At 39.3% G+C, this 12,003-nt stretch overlaps 1 protein-coding gene across 1 annotated transcript; it reads left to right on the forward strand.

Annotated features, from left to right (window-relative positions):
* Positions 1–867: 867 nt before the first annotated feature.
* On the forward strand, positions 868–11,085 carry ptpn23b (protein tyrosine phosphatase, non-receptor type 23, b). The gene is made up of 20 exons (XM_073858389.1): positions 868–1,127; positions 1,614–1,688; positions 2,807–2,934; positions 3,033–3,109; positions 3,192–3,241; positions 3,334–3,465; positions 3,817–3,897; positions 3,997–4,122; positions 4,780–4,827; positions 4,976–5,032; positions 5,328–5,386; positions 6,663–6,742; positions 6,840–6,954; positions 7,038–7,103; positions 7,208–7,347; positions 7,594–7,899; positions 8,049–8,203; positions 8,300–8,451; positions 8,533–8,716; positions 8,834–11,085. Exons 1-20 carry the CDS (start codon positions 1,044–1,046, stop codon positions 10,496–10,498), a joined length of 3,780 nt encoding a protein of 1,259 aa, XP_073714490.1. The 5' UTR covers positions 868–1,043; the 3' UTR covers positions 10,499–11,085.
* Positions 11,086–12,003: the final 918 nt, after the last annotated feature.

The raw sequence follows: 12,003 nt of genomic DNA on the forward strand, positions 1-12,003 counted from the left end.
GGATAGTTCACAAAATGAAAATTCTGTCATCATTTTACATCCCTATGATGTTCCAAACCCGTACGAATTTATTTTTTCTTATGAACACAAAAGAAGACACTCTGACAAACGATGGTATGCACACAGCTGTTAACCATTGACTTCCATAGTAGGAATAAAAACAACATAATGGAATTCAATGGATATACCATTAATTGTGTGCCTACCATCATCCACCAAAATATCCTCTTCCGTGCTCATTAAAATAAAATACAGGTTTAGAACAACACAAGGCTGAGTAAATGATGACAGAATTCTCATTTATGGGTGAATCCCTTTAACAGACAGTAAAGATGTAAGAAATACAGTAGAAAGATTTAAAATTCACCCTTATTGTTTACATCTAATGCGGTCAAAAGATTCATTTATGCTTTCTTGATACATGGTTACATGTCATTTTCTTTTGTGGACTATGGACCCCCTAAAGTAGCTTTGGCCACCCCCTGGCCACCCCATTAAAAAAATTCTAGTTCCGCCACTGTTTATTCGTGGTTTTGATTCTTGTCTTACTGACACTCAATCAGTGGCCAACTGACGCACTGCTGCCACCTAGTGGTTACTAGTGGTTAATCACAGCCCGAGTTTCATTTAAAATAAGTTCAAAAATTGCTCCAATAAAGTTCACATTTTTAAAGGAATGTACAAATTTGTCAATTTTTCGGACCACGGGGTGATAAAGCTAATAGGTGTGTTCAACTTTATGCGCATTGCACTCACCGATCGGCGTATGGTATAGAAGTACCGCGAAAGCGATTCGTAATATTCCGCTGTTTCAAATCTTCTCGCGGTACTTTGACGTCATACGCATATTGGTCTGCGCTTAGACGTGTTTCCGGTGACGTTTTGTTTTGAAGAGCCAAAGGTAGGAGCGTCTCAGACATTTAGACGTGCAGCGAGCTTCCTGCTCGAATCTAAACACCAGAAGCGCCGCAGTTTTTGTTACATAAAGTCATTTTTAATTGAAACACCTTAAAAGTCTTATTAAGCTGAAATAGGGTGTTAAAATGGAGGCCGTTCCCCGAATGCCAATGATTTGGCTGGAGCTAAAGGAAGCTGGGGAGTTTGATTTTAGCCCCTCTGTTAAACAGGTGAGTCTCTAAAATTCAAACTGTTGCGCAACAGTAAGCTGTATTGTCAACATATACAAGGTGTGGTCATATTTTATCAAATGATTATATGGCGATATGACTCTGAATCGATCAGCAGTTATGTCAGGAGCTGGAAGAATTTCCTCAAGGTCTTCGTATCTGCAACTAGTTATTTGAAAAACAAACAGCTCATTTGCATTAAGCCATCATGAGATCTTGGGTCATGCTATCACAGCAGTTTAGGGAGGGAATGGATTGGGAAAAAATAAAAACCTCTTAATGGGTGTTGTCTTGTAACTGTTAACAGCAATAATAGATCACAGGACTGTTGTTGTAATGCTATGCTGACAAACAATGATGTAGCATATACATCTGTCATTTCATTTGCATTGTATGTTTTCGCACTGAGTGCTAAAAATAGCCTAGGAAATGTAAACTTGACTCTTTATTTATTTAAAATTTGGTTTTTCCTTCTTTTGTCCCCAGTTTATTCATGTGAACTATGGTGAGAATCCAGAGAACTACAATGAGTCGCTGAAGAGGCTGGAGCAACTTAGGGAGGTGGGTTAGTAGTGTGATCATCAGTAGGAGTATGGGGAATGTGGGTAAAACCCTGAAATCGGAGGCAAATTTCAACATAAAGTCAACAACTCCATGCCCTAAGAGCAGAACCTTTAAAATGGGAACTCTGGGAAAAACTACGGCCGCTGTGTCTCATAATGTGGCCAACCGTGACAGTGCTATTTAGTAGAGAGATCAGCTCATTTGCATTTAAATTAAATTACACACCAAAAAATGGCCCATTTTTGCTTACACCTACAAAGTGTCTATTTTAACATGCTATAATAAATTATCTGTATGTGATTTTGAGCTAGAACTTCACATACGCACTCTGGGGACACCAAAGATTTATTTTACATTAGAGGTCGACCGATAAAGGATTTTAAAGGCTGATACTGATACAAATGTTTGTTGGTTTTAAAATCCGATATTCCGATATATCGGCCGATATTTTTTTCAGAAACGCGCGACAGAACATTAACAGATTTCCCTAACATTAGTTATTCGTAGTTATTTATGAGTTTTAACTAAAATAATATGATAATTCATTTTACAAAGAAACTTGTTTTTTTTATTGTCTCGTGACCAACTCACCATGAACTCACTTAATCGTTGTTCTCTTTGCCCGATTCTGGCTGGATCAGCAGGTTGCAGGATGTGTGACGCGTTATACACGAGTGTTGCCAACAGGGAGGTTGTAGAGTGCCCTCTGGTGGACAAACTATACAACAGCAACACTCATGACATGGTTGAAGGCTGTTTCGTCTGTTGTTTTTTTAAAATATTCATTTATCGGCCATTATGAATGCCGATACCGATAGTTTGGAAAATGCCTAATATCGCCCGATAATATCGGCCTGGCTTTATTTTACATCTTAAAAAAAATCTTGTGAAATGTCCCCTTTAAGTTTCCAATATGAGCAATGAAATTTTCTCTTTATTTAGAATGACCCTTTTGTCACCTCCCCTTTTCCGGAGTATCCTTCAAGGGCTCAAAAGCACAGTTTGGAATTCGCCCAGCATAATATACCCTGCGGTTATATATCAACTCTACAGTTAAACAATTTATTACATAGATCAGTGATAATAAAGACTGTATTGGTATCTCTCATTATTAGGTTGTGGTAAATATACCCAGGGATTTTGAGGGCTGCAGCACTTTAAGGAAATACCTTGGTCAGCTGCACTATCTGCAGAGTCGTGTTCCTATGGCAACCGGCCAGGAGGCTGCCGTGCCTGTGACATGGTAAAATGTTACCGCCTGTACTCACTTTAAAATTAGGCCATTTGTTACAGTAGGCCGTGTGGTCATTTTGTAATTTTAGCTTTTTTCTTTGCTCGCAGGACGGATGTTTTCTCAGGACGAAACGTTACACATGATGATATCAAATATGAGCAGGCTTGTGTCCTTTATAACCTGGGTCAGTCAAATTCAATCACAATATACCACAATTAAGTCCTCGGTCAAGGTGGTTGCAAAAATGTGTCTCTTATGTCTTGTAGGTGCCTTGCACTCCATTCTGGGCACTTTGGATAACCGTCTGTCTGAAGAGGTGAACACGCATTTCATGCAACTTTTGAAATATGTGCAACCAGAATGTATTAGGATAAAATGAAACATTTCTCTTTCTGTATGTGTTTAAAGGGGATGAAAGTGTCCTGTACGCATTTCCAGTGTGCGGCTGGCGCTTTCACTTACCTGAGAGATCACTACAATCACAGCTACAGTTCTGACTTGAACAGCCAGACGCTGTCGATCAACATCAGCCTCATGCTGGTAAACTCTTAAGTTAGTTTTGCTGCATTCCATTCAACTCGGAATGGCGTCGTTTCCAAATTCCTAACATTTTAAACCACACATATCGTGAAAATGCATATGTATGACATTAACCGAACATGGGAAGATACTTAATAAATCTTTTATTTTAGGCAAATACAGGCTGCTAGCATTGCCAGTTTTATTTAATCAATTATTCCCACATTAGACAACAGTACAGTTCAGTACAAGTTTAGCAAGTATCTGTCTATTTACCCATAAACTAAAATAATGCTTATGAGGTGCATTATGTCTCGTTCTGTCTTTTTTTTATTAATCTCTCTATCTGTTTTTATCTTTCTCTATATGAAGGGCCAGGCCCAAGAGTGTCTCTTGGAGAAAACTCTACTAGACAACAGAAAGAGTCATTTAATAGCAAAGATTTGTTCCCAGGTGGGATGACGTTTTTTTACATTCTTGTTACCTATCGAGACCGCAGCATGTGTCTGATTTTGCAGTGCCCTGCAATATTAACGCTCAGCCTGATTGCAGGTGTGCGACTATTACAAAGATTGTCTGAGGGTTTTGGATCATTCTGAATGTATACCAGGACGGATTCAGAAGGAGTGGAAGAAACTCGTCGGCCTGAAGATCAGCTACTACACTGCTGTTACAAATGTGAGATCAACTGACTCCCCATGATACAAACCTCCATATGAGGAGCTTAGATGCAAAGCCTCTAAACGCCACCTCCGTCAAAAATTAAATAATGATAATAAGTGAATGCTCTCGACACATACGTTCATCAAATACTTTCACTTTAATTCCGGCCTCAGGTCATTTATAAATACTGGTTTGTTAGCAGAATCCGTGAAGAGTCTGATAAAAAATATGCTTATTTACAAGAAAATGTATTTAGATGCACTTACTGTGCTTTCACACTGCCACCGGCGAGAGCGTCAATAAAAGCTCTGGCTGCCCTGACACCGACGCTATAGAAAAGGTGTAGTGGACGCTCTAACGCTCCTTTAAAGTGGACGTTTCCGCCTTCCGATTGGTTGCCACCGAAACGCATCATAGCTCATTACCATAAAGTTGAACTGATTTCAACTCTCCTCGACGCTCACACTGAACATGACGGGCAGCGCAGCTGCCAGCTCTCATTGAAAATGAATGACTTTCGGCCACTTTGACGCTCTCGCCGGTGGTGGTGTGAAAGCACCGTTTAGAGGGTTTTTCATCTGAGCTCTTTATATGTTTATTATGCATTGCCATGAACCTATTTTAGTTCCATGTACAAATGCAAATAAAACTGCTTAATTGTATTTTCATTAGTTGCACATGGGAAAACAATCAGAGGAGCAGCAGAAATTTGGAGAAGCAGTAAGTTTGTGTGTTATAACTTTTTAATAATATTTGACTTAAAAGTGTTATGCAGACTTCTTAGGCTGACTGTAATGAAGCAACTCTGCAGAATATGAGTGTTTAAATGTAGCATAATTTGATGAACCCACCTGCTGTTTCTACACAGGTCGCTTACTTTCAGTTCTCTCTGGATAAACTTAATGAAGCAATTAAGCTGGCCAAGGTTAAACCTCTCTCTCTATCTCTCTTTCTTACACACACACACACACAGACACTTGGAACTAAATGGAGACATGCAGTACCATACAGATAACTGTTTGATCTAAGCCTAACAGAAATCTTCAAGGCATTGTGAAATTGAATTTAGAAAAAAATTATAATGTTGTTGTAAGATATGAAGACATCCCAAAGGGATTTTTTAGCTCATAACTTGGAACACATTTGCTTAAAAGTATACACACACAAAAACATACACATTTATTAAGCAGATTTACATTTGTACTTGTTGTTCTGTTTAGGCTCAACCGGATTCTGTGCAGGAAGCTTTGAAATTCACAATGGATGTGATCGGTGGAAAGTATGACTTTGAGATTTTATCGTGATCTGTTTCATTTGCTAAATTTAATGCTCAATAGACCATTTTGGAGTAGACCTTACAGTTGCGTCACTGCAAGCTGCGTGCGCAATGTGGTTGCAGAAAAACAGTGGAAATGAATTAGACACGAGTGAAACGAGCAAGATAACGCACTAGAAAATGTCCTGTTGTGCTGTTAAGTGTCAGAATAGGATGCCAAAATAGATGACCTTCGTTTTTATAGAATACCATAGTTGAAGACACCATTTGAAGATAAACGTAGGTGTTTATGGTTGCAATAAGCCCTTAAACGGACAGACTGAAGAGATGAAATCATCTTGAAATCTATTAATAATTAAAAATAGAAAATAAGTAGAGAAGATTTGTGTTCTGTCGAAGTCTGTTCCCTCTATGTGTCTCTTATAGCGTTTTCATCACGTTACATTTATAATTTATTTAGAATAAAAAAATTTAGACTGAAAAAGCAATATCACAATTTTTTAAAAATATTTCATAATTTTTTTCTTTTTATTTCCTTATATCTTAGCTTATGTCTTCTTCCTGTTTGTTTTCAAATTATTATGTTTACATACTTAATAAATATATATAAATATAGCACACACACACACACACACAATGTAAAGTGTTATTATTAATATATAAACAGGCCTTTTTAACTAATCTGTAAACATAATAGTTTTAGAACAAACACGTAGGCTATAAATATAAGGAAGAAATAATAGAAAACAGGAAAATTATGAAATATTTAATAAACGTTATTATATAGAATACATGATAGTATTGCTTTTATATGTTCTTTAGCGATTCAGACTGTAAAAATAATTGATTTAGCAATAAAGAACAATACACAAACATTACATACATGCATATCAGTAGCCAACCCATTTCAACTTTTTATTTATGTAAAAAATAAACGTAACGTGATTAAAACGCTATAAGAAACATTGCACTAAAGGGAAACATAGGGTAAACGACAGACTTCGACAGAACACCGGATCCATAACAATCACGGTTTAATGCTAAAACACTTCTCACCGCCACTGCGGAGCTGTCACTTTCTGCAACCAGTTTGGCTCCGCCCACAAAAAAAGTCATCTCTGTTTGCAAACACAAAAGTGGTCTGTTCAAAAGACAAGGGAATTATATGGCCATCTGGGCCAAATAATATAACTATATATGTATATACATATATAATGCATATGTAATAAATACTTAAAAGATGATTAAATTAATGATTTGTTTCAATGTAATTGTTCAGGTATAACTCTGCTAAAAAAGATAATGACTTCATTTACCACGAGTCTGTGCCCAACGTAGAAACATTGGCATCAGTTAAAGGTATACAAAACTCTCATGTCTTTATTAAATGACCATAATAAATTCAGAGATCTTGTGCTATCACATTTACCTTCTTTGTTAATTCAATGCTGTGCAGGAGCCTCCTTGGTGAAACCCTTGCCTGTGAACCCAACAGATCAAAGCGTCACTGGTCCTGACCTCTTTTCTAAACTTGTTCCCATGGCAACCCATGAGGCCTCTTCCCTTTACAGGTAAACTATTTCATCACTTTATTGAAGATATTCATAATTACTGTTGTTTTAAGTGTTTAGAAACCTTTATATCTCTTTTTTAGTGAGGAGAAGGCAAAGTTACTTAGGGAAGTTGTGGCTAAAATAGAAGACAAAAACCAAGTGCTTGAGTAAGTTAAAATCCTGCTAAGTTTATGATTATGAGGAATTTTAGTTTGATACCATATTTAAAATATTGATATTTTGTGTATTGATGCATAATTTCGTCCTGCAGGAGGTTTATGGAGTCTCTGAGCACTGACTCTGTGTATAAGTTAGACATGTTTAAAACTCTCCCTGACACACTACTGGAAAAATGTGCTTATCTCAGTGTGCGACCAGACACTGTCAAGAACCTAGTTCAGGCTATGCAAGGTAAGGGTATATATGCAAACACATGATTCATGTCAGTAAAACTTTTAGATTTAAACATTTGGCAGATGATTTTATCCAAAGTGACTTATAGTGCATTACTGGGTATACATTTTTATCAGTATGTGTGTTCCCTGGGTTCAAATCCATGACCTTTTGAGCTACTAATGCAATGCGTTACCACTGAGCTATACAGGAGCACAAGAAACATCAAAGAAGTGATAAAATAAATGCATGTCTGTGTTGCAGCACTATCAAATGTTTACACTGATGTGGGTTCATCTTTGGAGGAGGTCCGTAGTGCCTTGGAAGAAGATGAGGCTGGGGAAAAGAGTTTAATGGAGGTAGTGGGGCAGAAGGGATTGCCGCCAAGGCCTCCAACCATTCAGGAAATTCAGAAAGAGTTTCAGAAATATGAGGCTGTCCATCAAGCGGCCAGCCAGACCAACACTGAGCTCCACAAAGCCATGAACCAGCACATACCAAACCTACGTTTGTTACAGAAATCTGTTGAAGAACTCAGAAATAGCCTGCCTCAGCCACAACTGAGTCGGGGTAAGAGGTCTTCCTTAATTCATCTCGGTCTGTATATGCATGCTTCCCTAATTAGTGGAATAAAAGTGTATTTAATCTATTAAGGGAAGATGATTCTGTCATTACGTCCATTCATCCAAAAAGTTGAAGGTTTTCTCTTTTCTTGTTAGATGACATGACATCTTTGCAAAAAATGAAGACACTATTAGACAAAGTTGATGAAATGCGAAAGCAGAGGATCTCTTTGGAGAGCCAGCTTCGTGACCTCATTCATAAAGATGACATCACCAGTTTCCTGGTAACAGCAGATCGGGCTGAGATCAAGGTTATTTCAAACAAGATTCTCATTGTGTGCATTAGCTGATTTCTAAACAAGTGGTCTCAGTTCATGTTTTTTTAATTCTCATCTTCGTTCTTTCAGACAATGTTTGTGGAACAGCTAAAGAAATATGATCAGCTAAAAGGATATCTAGAGCAGAACTTAGCAGCCCAGGGTAACATCTTGAAAGCTCTGACTGATGCCAATGTGCAGTATGCCCCTGTCCGCAAAACGCTCACACTCACAGAGCAAGAGTATGTGTTTTGGTTTGGTTGACCGTGGTAGTTAATGTTTTCATGATAGTGCTTGTGTGTAATCAACTTTTTCGCCTACAGATGGAACAGCATGGTACAATCCATGATTGCATCATTTGAAGCATATGAGGATCTGATAAAGAAGGCTGAGGAGGGCAGAGACTTTTACCAAGATCTGGACAAGAAGACCTCCAGCCTGTTAGAAAAAACCAAGTCCTACTGTCAATCAAGAGAGGATGAGCGAGTTGCCATACTGGACAAGGAGGTTGTTTTAGCATTAAGTTTCTAAAATTGGTAGATTTTATTGTATGTGAATAGTAATCTCCATCCCATACTAAGGGAATTCTTTTCAGCAACATTTCTGTATGCTTTCCACAGGGAGATTGGAAAAGGGCAACCCCCTAAACTTGCCACCCAAAAGCCTGTGGTTGGACAGAAAGTTCTTGGTTCTAAATCTGGCCCATCCAGTCTTGATGCTGTTCTTGGCCCATCAGTTGCTCCTTTTCCTGGTGGACATAACATCCCACAAGGCCTTCCACCAACCCCTCTTAGCTGGCCACAAGGGGCAAGCCCAGTTCCATCTACTAGATTTCCAAACCCACAATTTCCCAATGCAGACTCAAAGCCTAGTCATCTGGCCCAGCATCTCCCGCAAAATCGTTTACCTTATGTTCCAGGCCCAGGAATACCACAACCCGTTCAAATCCCTGGACTGCCACAGCAGTTCCAGCCGAGATCAGCTGGTGGTACCGCACCCGTCTATCCTCAAGTTAACCAACCAGCCACCTCACAGGTGCCTACTCAGGGCTACAATCCAGCACTCTGGCAGCAATCCCATGGTGGGCCTGTTGCAGGGGGTTATACTGTGCCTCCACAAATGGGGCAGATTCCCCAAAACTGTATTAGACCTGGTGTGCCAGGACCACAAGTATCCCTTGGGCAGCAGATTGGCATGCCTCAGTCTTCCTCTGCCCAACAGATCATACAGGGAGCCCCGTACCAAAACTTTACTCCCCTGCCTGGACAAAACATTTCCACAAACACACCAAGAAGTGCATTTCCTGGTCAAATCTTGCCACCTATCCATCCTGGACAATTTCAGCCACAGCAACAGCCTGGCCTTCCACCAGGTTACAGACCAGCTTTAGTTCCACATACTCAAGGTATACCAGGCCAAATTGCAGTATCCCAACCTCAGGGAGCTTTCATTTCAGGGCAAGCCCAGCCTGGTCTTTCTAATCAGTTCCATCCAAGTCAACTTCCACAAACCAGGCCTCAGCCTTTTATGGGCTATGCTCCCACATCATTTGCATCTTCGCAACCTCAAATGATCTCGGGACCCTTCCAGAATCCCCACCAAATACAGCCAGGGTCTCAGAATTTTCCACAGGTACCCTTCAGCCAGAGTTCACAAATTCCGTTTGGTCTTGGTCCATCCAACCAGCTCCAAATGCCCCAAGGGGCTGTACCACCACCAAACAATATGTATTCATTTGGACCACCACACATGGGCCAGCAGACCATTCCACCCCAATTCAACACCATGTTTAATGTAACAGGACAGCCCACAAATGCTCCCAGTCAAAGCCAGACACCCGTCCAAGTTATGGACAATCCAGTTCCTCCTTCACTGGCCAGCACTCTTATACCTACTCCATCACCTTCCCAGAGCCAGATCTCCACTACTCGGCCAGATGTACCAACCTCCACATTGGCAAACCAGAGTTCAGAGCCTAAATCCACACCAGGTGATGCTCAGCCTGACAAGATTCCTCAAGAGGCAGCGTCTGGCTCCAGTGCAATTTTGGATTCTCTTCAGAACAAGGTGAATAATCTCAGCATTGAATCCAAGAGTGAAGGCCCAGAATCTGTAGTGGATAAAAAGCTAAATTTTGGTGCTGAACCCTCACAGCCTTCTGAGCAGATGAATGGCTCCATCAGTCATGATGCAGTAAGTGGTAGCCAAATTACAGTGCAGAGCACCAACCAAAACAGTGACAATAATCCTTTTGGTGATCTGGATCCTCTGTGGTCACTAAACAAGTGATGCCTGAAACTATACTTGTATATAAACATCTACTAACATAGAATTGTACTATATTCTATGTGTACTACACACTATGACTTATCAAATTGACTAATAATTTCAATTTGCAAATTAAACTCTTGCACTGTTTTTCTATGCAATCCTAGACTTCTGTCTGGTATTACTTTAATGCGTTTCTGTTCCTCCACTCTTAGAAAAAAATTTTGTCACTGGGGCAGTACCCTTTGAAAAGGTCCGAGTATGTACCATATAGGTAAGGTTTTGTATACATATAATGAACCTTTGAGGCACCAATACGGACTCTTTAGGTACAATGGGTACTTTTTAAAAGGGCATCGCCCCAGTGACACCATGTGCAACTTTTTTGAGAGGGTACATAGCACTTTAGTCTGCACTCTGGTGAATATACTTTCCATTGTTTCTAAAACAAAACATTTTGAAACAAAAGTACTTTTCTTGCTCCTAAATTTATTTGTATTGTTAATGTAAACATACTTCTTTTACTTCTGCATGGATAACAAAAAGTTCGGATTTAAAGCACTGTACTTGCTGCTTCCATATTAAATCTTTTGCTGGAAACTTTGAAATGTGTTTGTGTATACATTTCCACCTGTGTAAAAAGCTTTGTTAGCTGTATATAAGCCTAGACCACAAACCAGTCATAAGTAGCACAGGGTTATTTTTAGCATCTGTAAAGTAAATATTATGTTCCATGAAGGTATTTTGTACGTTTCCTACCATAAATATATATAAAAAATATAAAAGTAATACGTGTTGCTAAGGACATCACTTTGACAACTTGAAAGCCAATTTCCTCAATATTTAGATTTTTTTTTGCAAACTTACATTACAGTTTCTCAAATAGTGTCCTATCCTAACAAACGATACATCAAAGCTTATTTTGTCAGCTTTTGGGTGATATAAATCTCCGTTTCAAAACCACTGGTTTGGTGGTGGTCCAGGGTAACGTAAGGATAAACTGTCAGACAAAATGGTCTTTAGCTGTCACTAGGGTGGCGCCCTTATAAAAAGTACACTTTGTACCTAAAGAGGTCATATTGGTACTTCAGAGGTACATATTGGTAACAACTGTATACATATAGGGACATAAAGGGTACTGGCCCACAGTAAAAGCTTGGGACCATTGTCCTAATATGGCCATATGATGGCAGTGTCTGGTTGTGTAGTGGTGGTGATGTAGGATTGGCTGATGTCTATTATCTGGGCATGTTTGTGTGTGTGTGTCCCTCTTTATGGGTTACTGGAGCTGCCTGGATTACATCAGTTTGCTTCAATTTCTTCAGATATAAAAAAAACAGAATTTGTATACATATCCTGCAGTAAATCTCTAAATATAAGATGCTTGGTTTAGATAAGTCAAACTGACATAGCAACGCATACAGATTTGCAACTCTCTGGTCTCAGTCTGTACATAAAGAGGTCAGAGGGAGGAGCAATAAAATGCGTTACAAAGGTCACGCTATGCTCAATGGGTGGTGACCGGA

Source organism: Misgurnus anguillicaudatus, chromosome 20, assembly GCF_027580225.2.
Source record: "Misgurnus anguillicaudatus chromosome 20, ASM2758022v2, whole genome shotgun sequence".
NCBI classification, from domain to species: Eukaryota; Metazoa; Chordata; class Actinopteri; order Cypriniformes; family Cobitidae; genus Misgurnus; species Misgurnus anguillicaudatus.

Coding starts and splice junctions, on each gene's coding strand:
- ptpn23b (XM_073858389.1), top strand. CDS start 1,044: ATGGAGGCCGTTCCCCGAATGCCAATGATTTGGCTGGAGCTAAAGGAA. Junction 2,935..3,032: donor GCTGCCGTGCCTGTGACATG/GTAAAATGTTAC, acceptor CTTTGCTCGCAG/GACGGATGTTTTCTCAGGAC. Junction 3,242..3,333: donor ATAACCGTCTGTCTGAAGAG/GTGAACACGCAT, acceptor ATGTGTTTAAAG/GGGATGAAAGTGTCCTGTAC.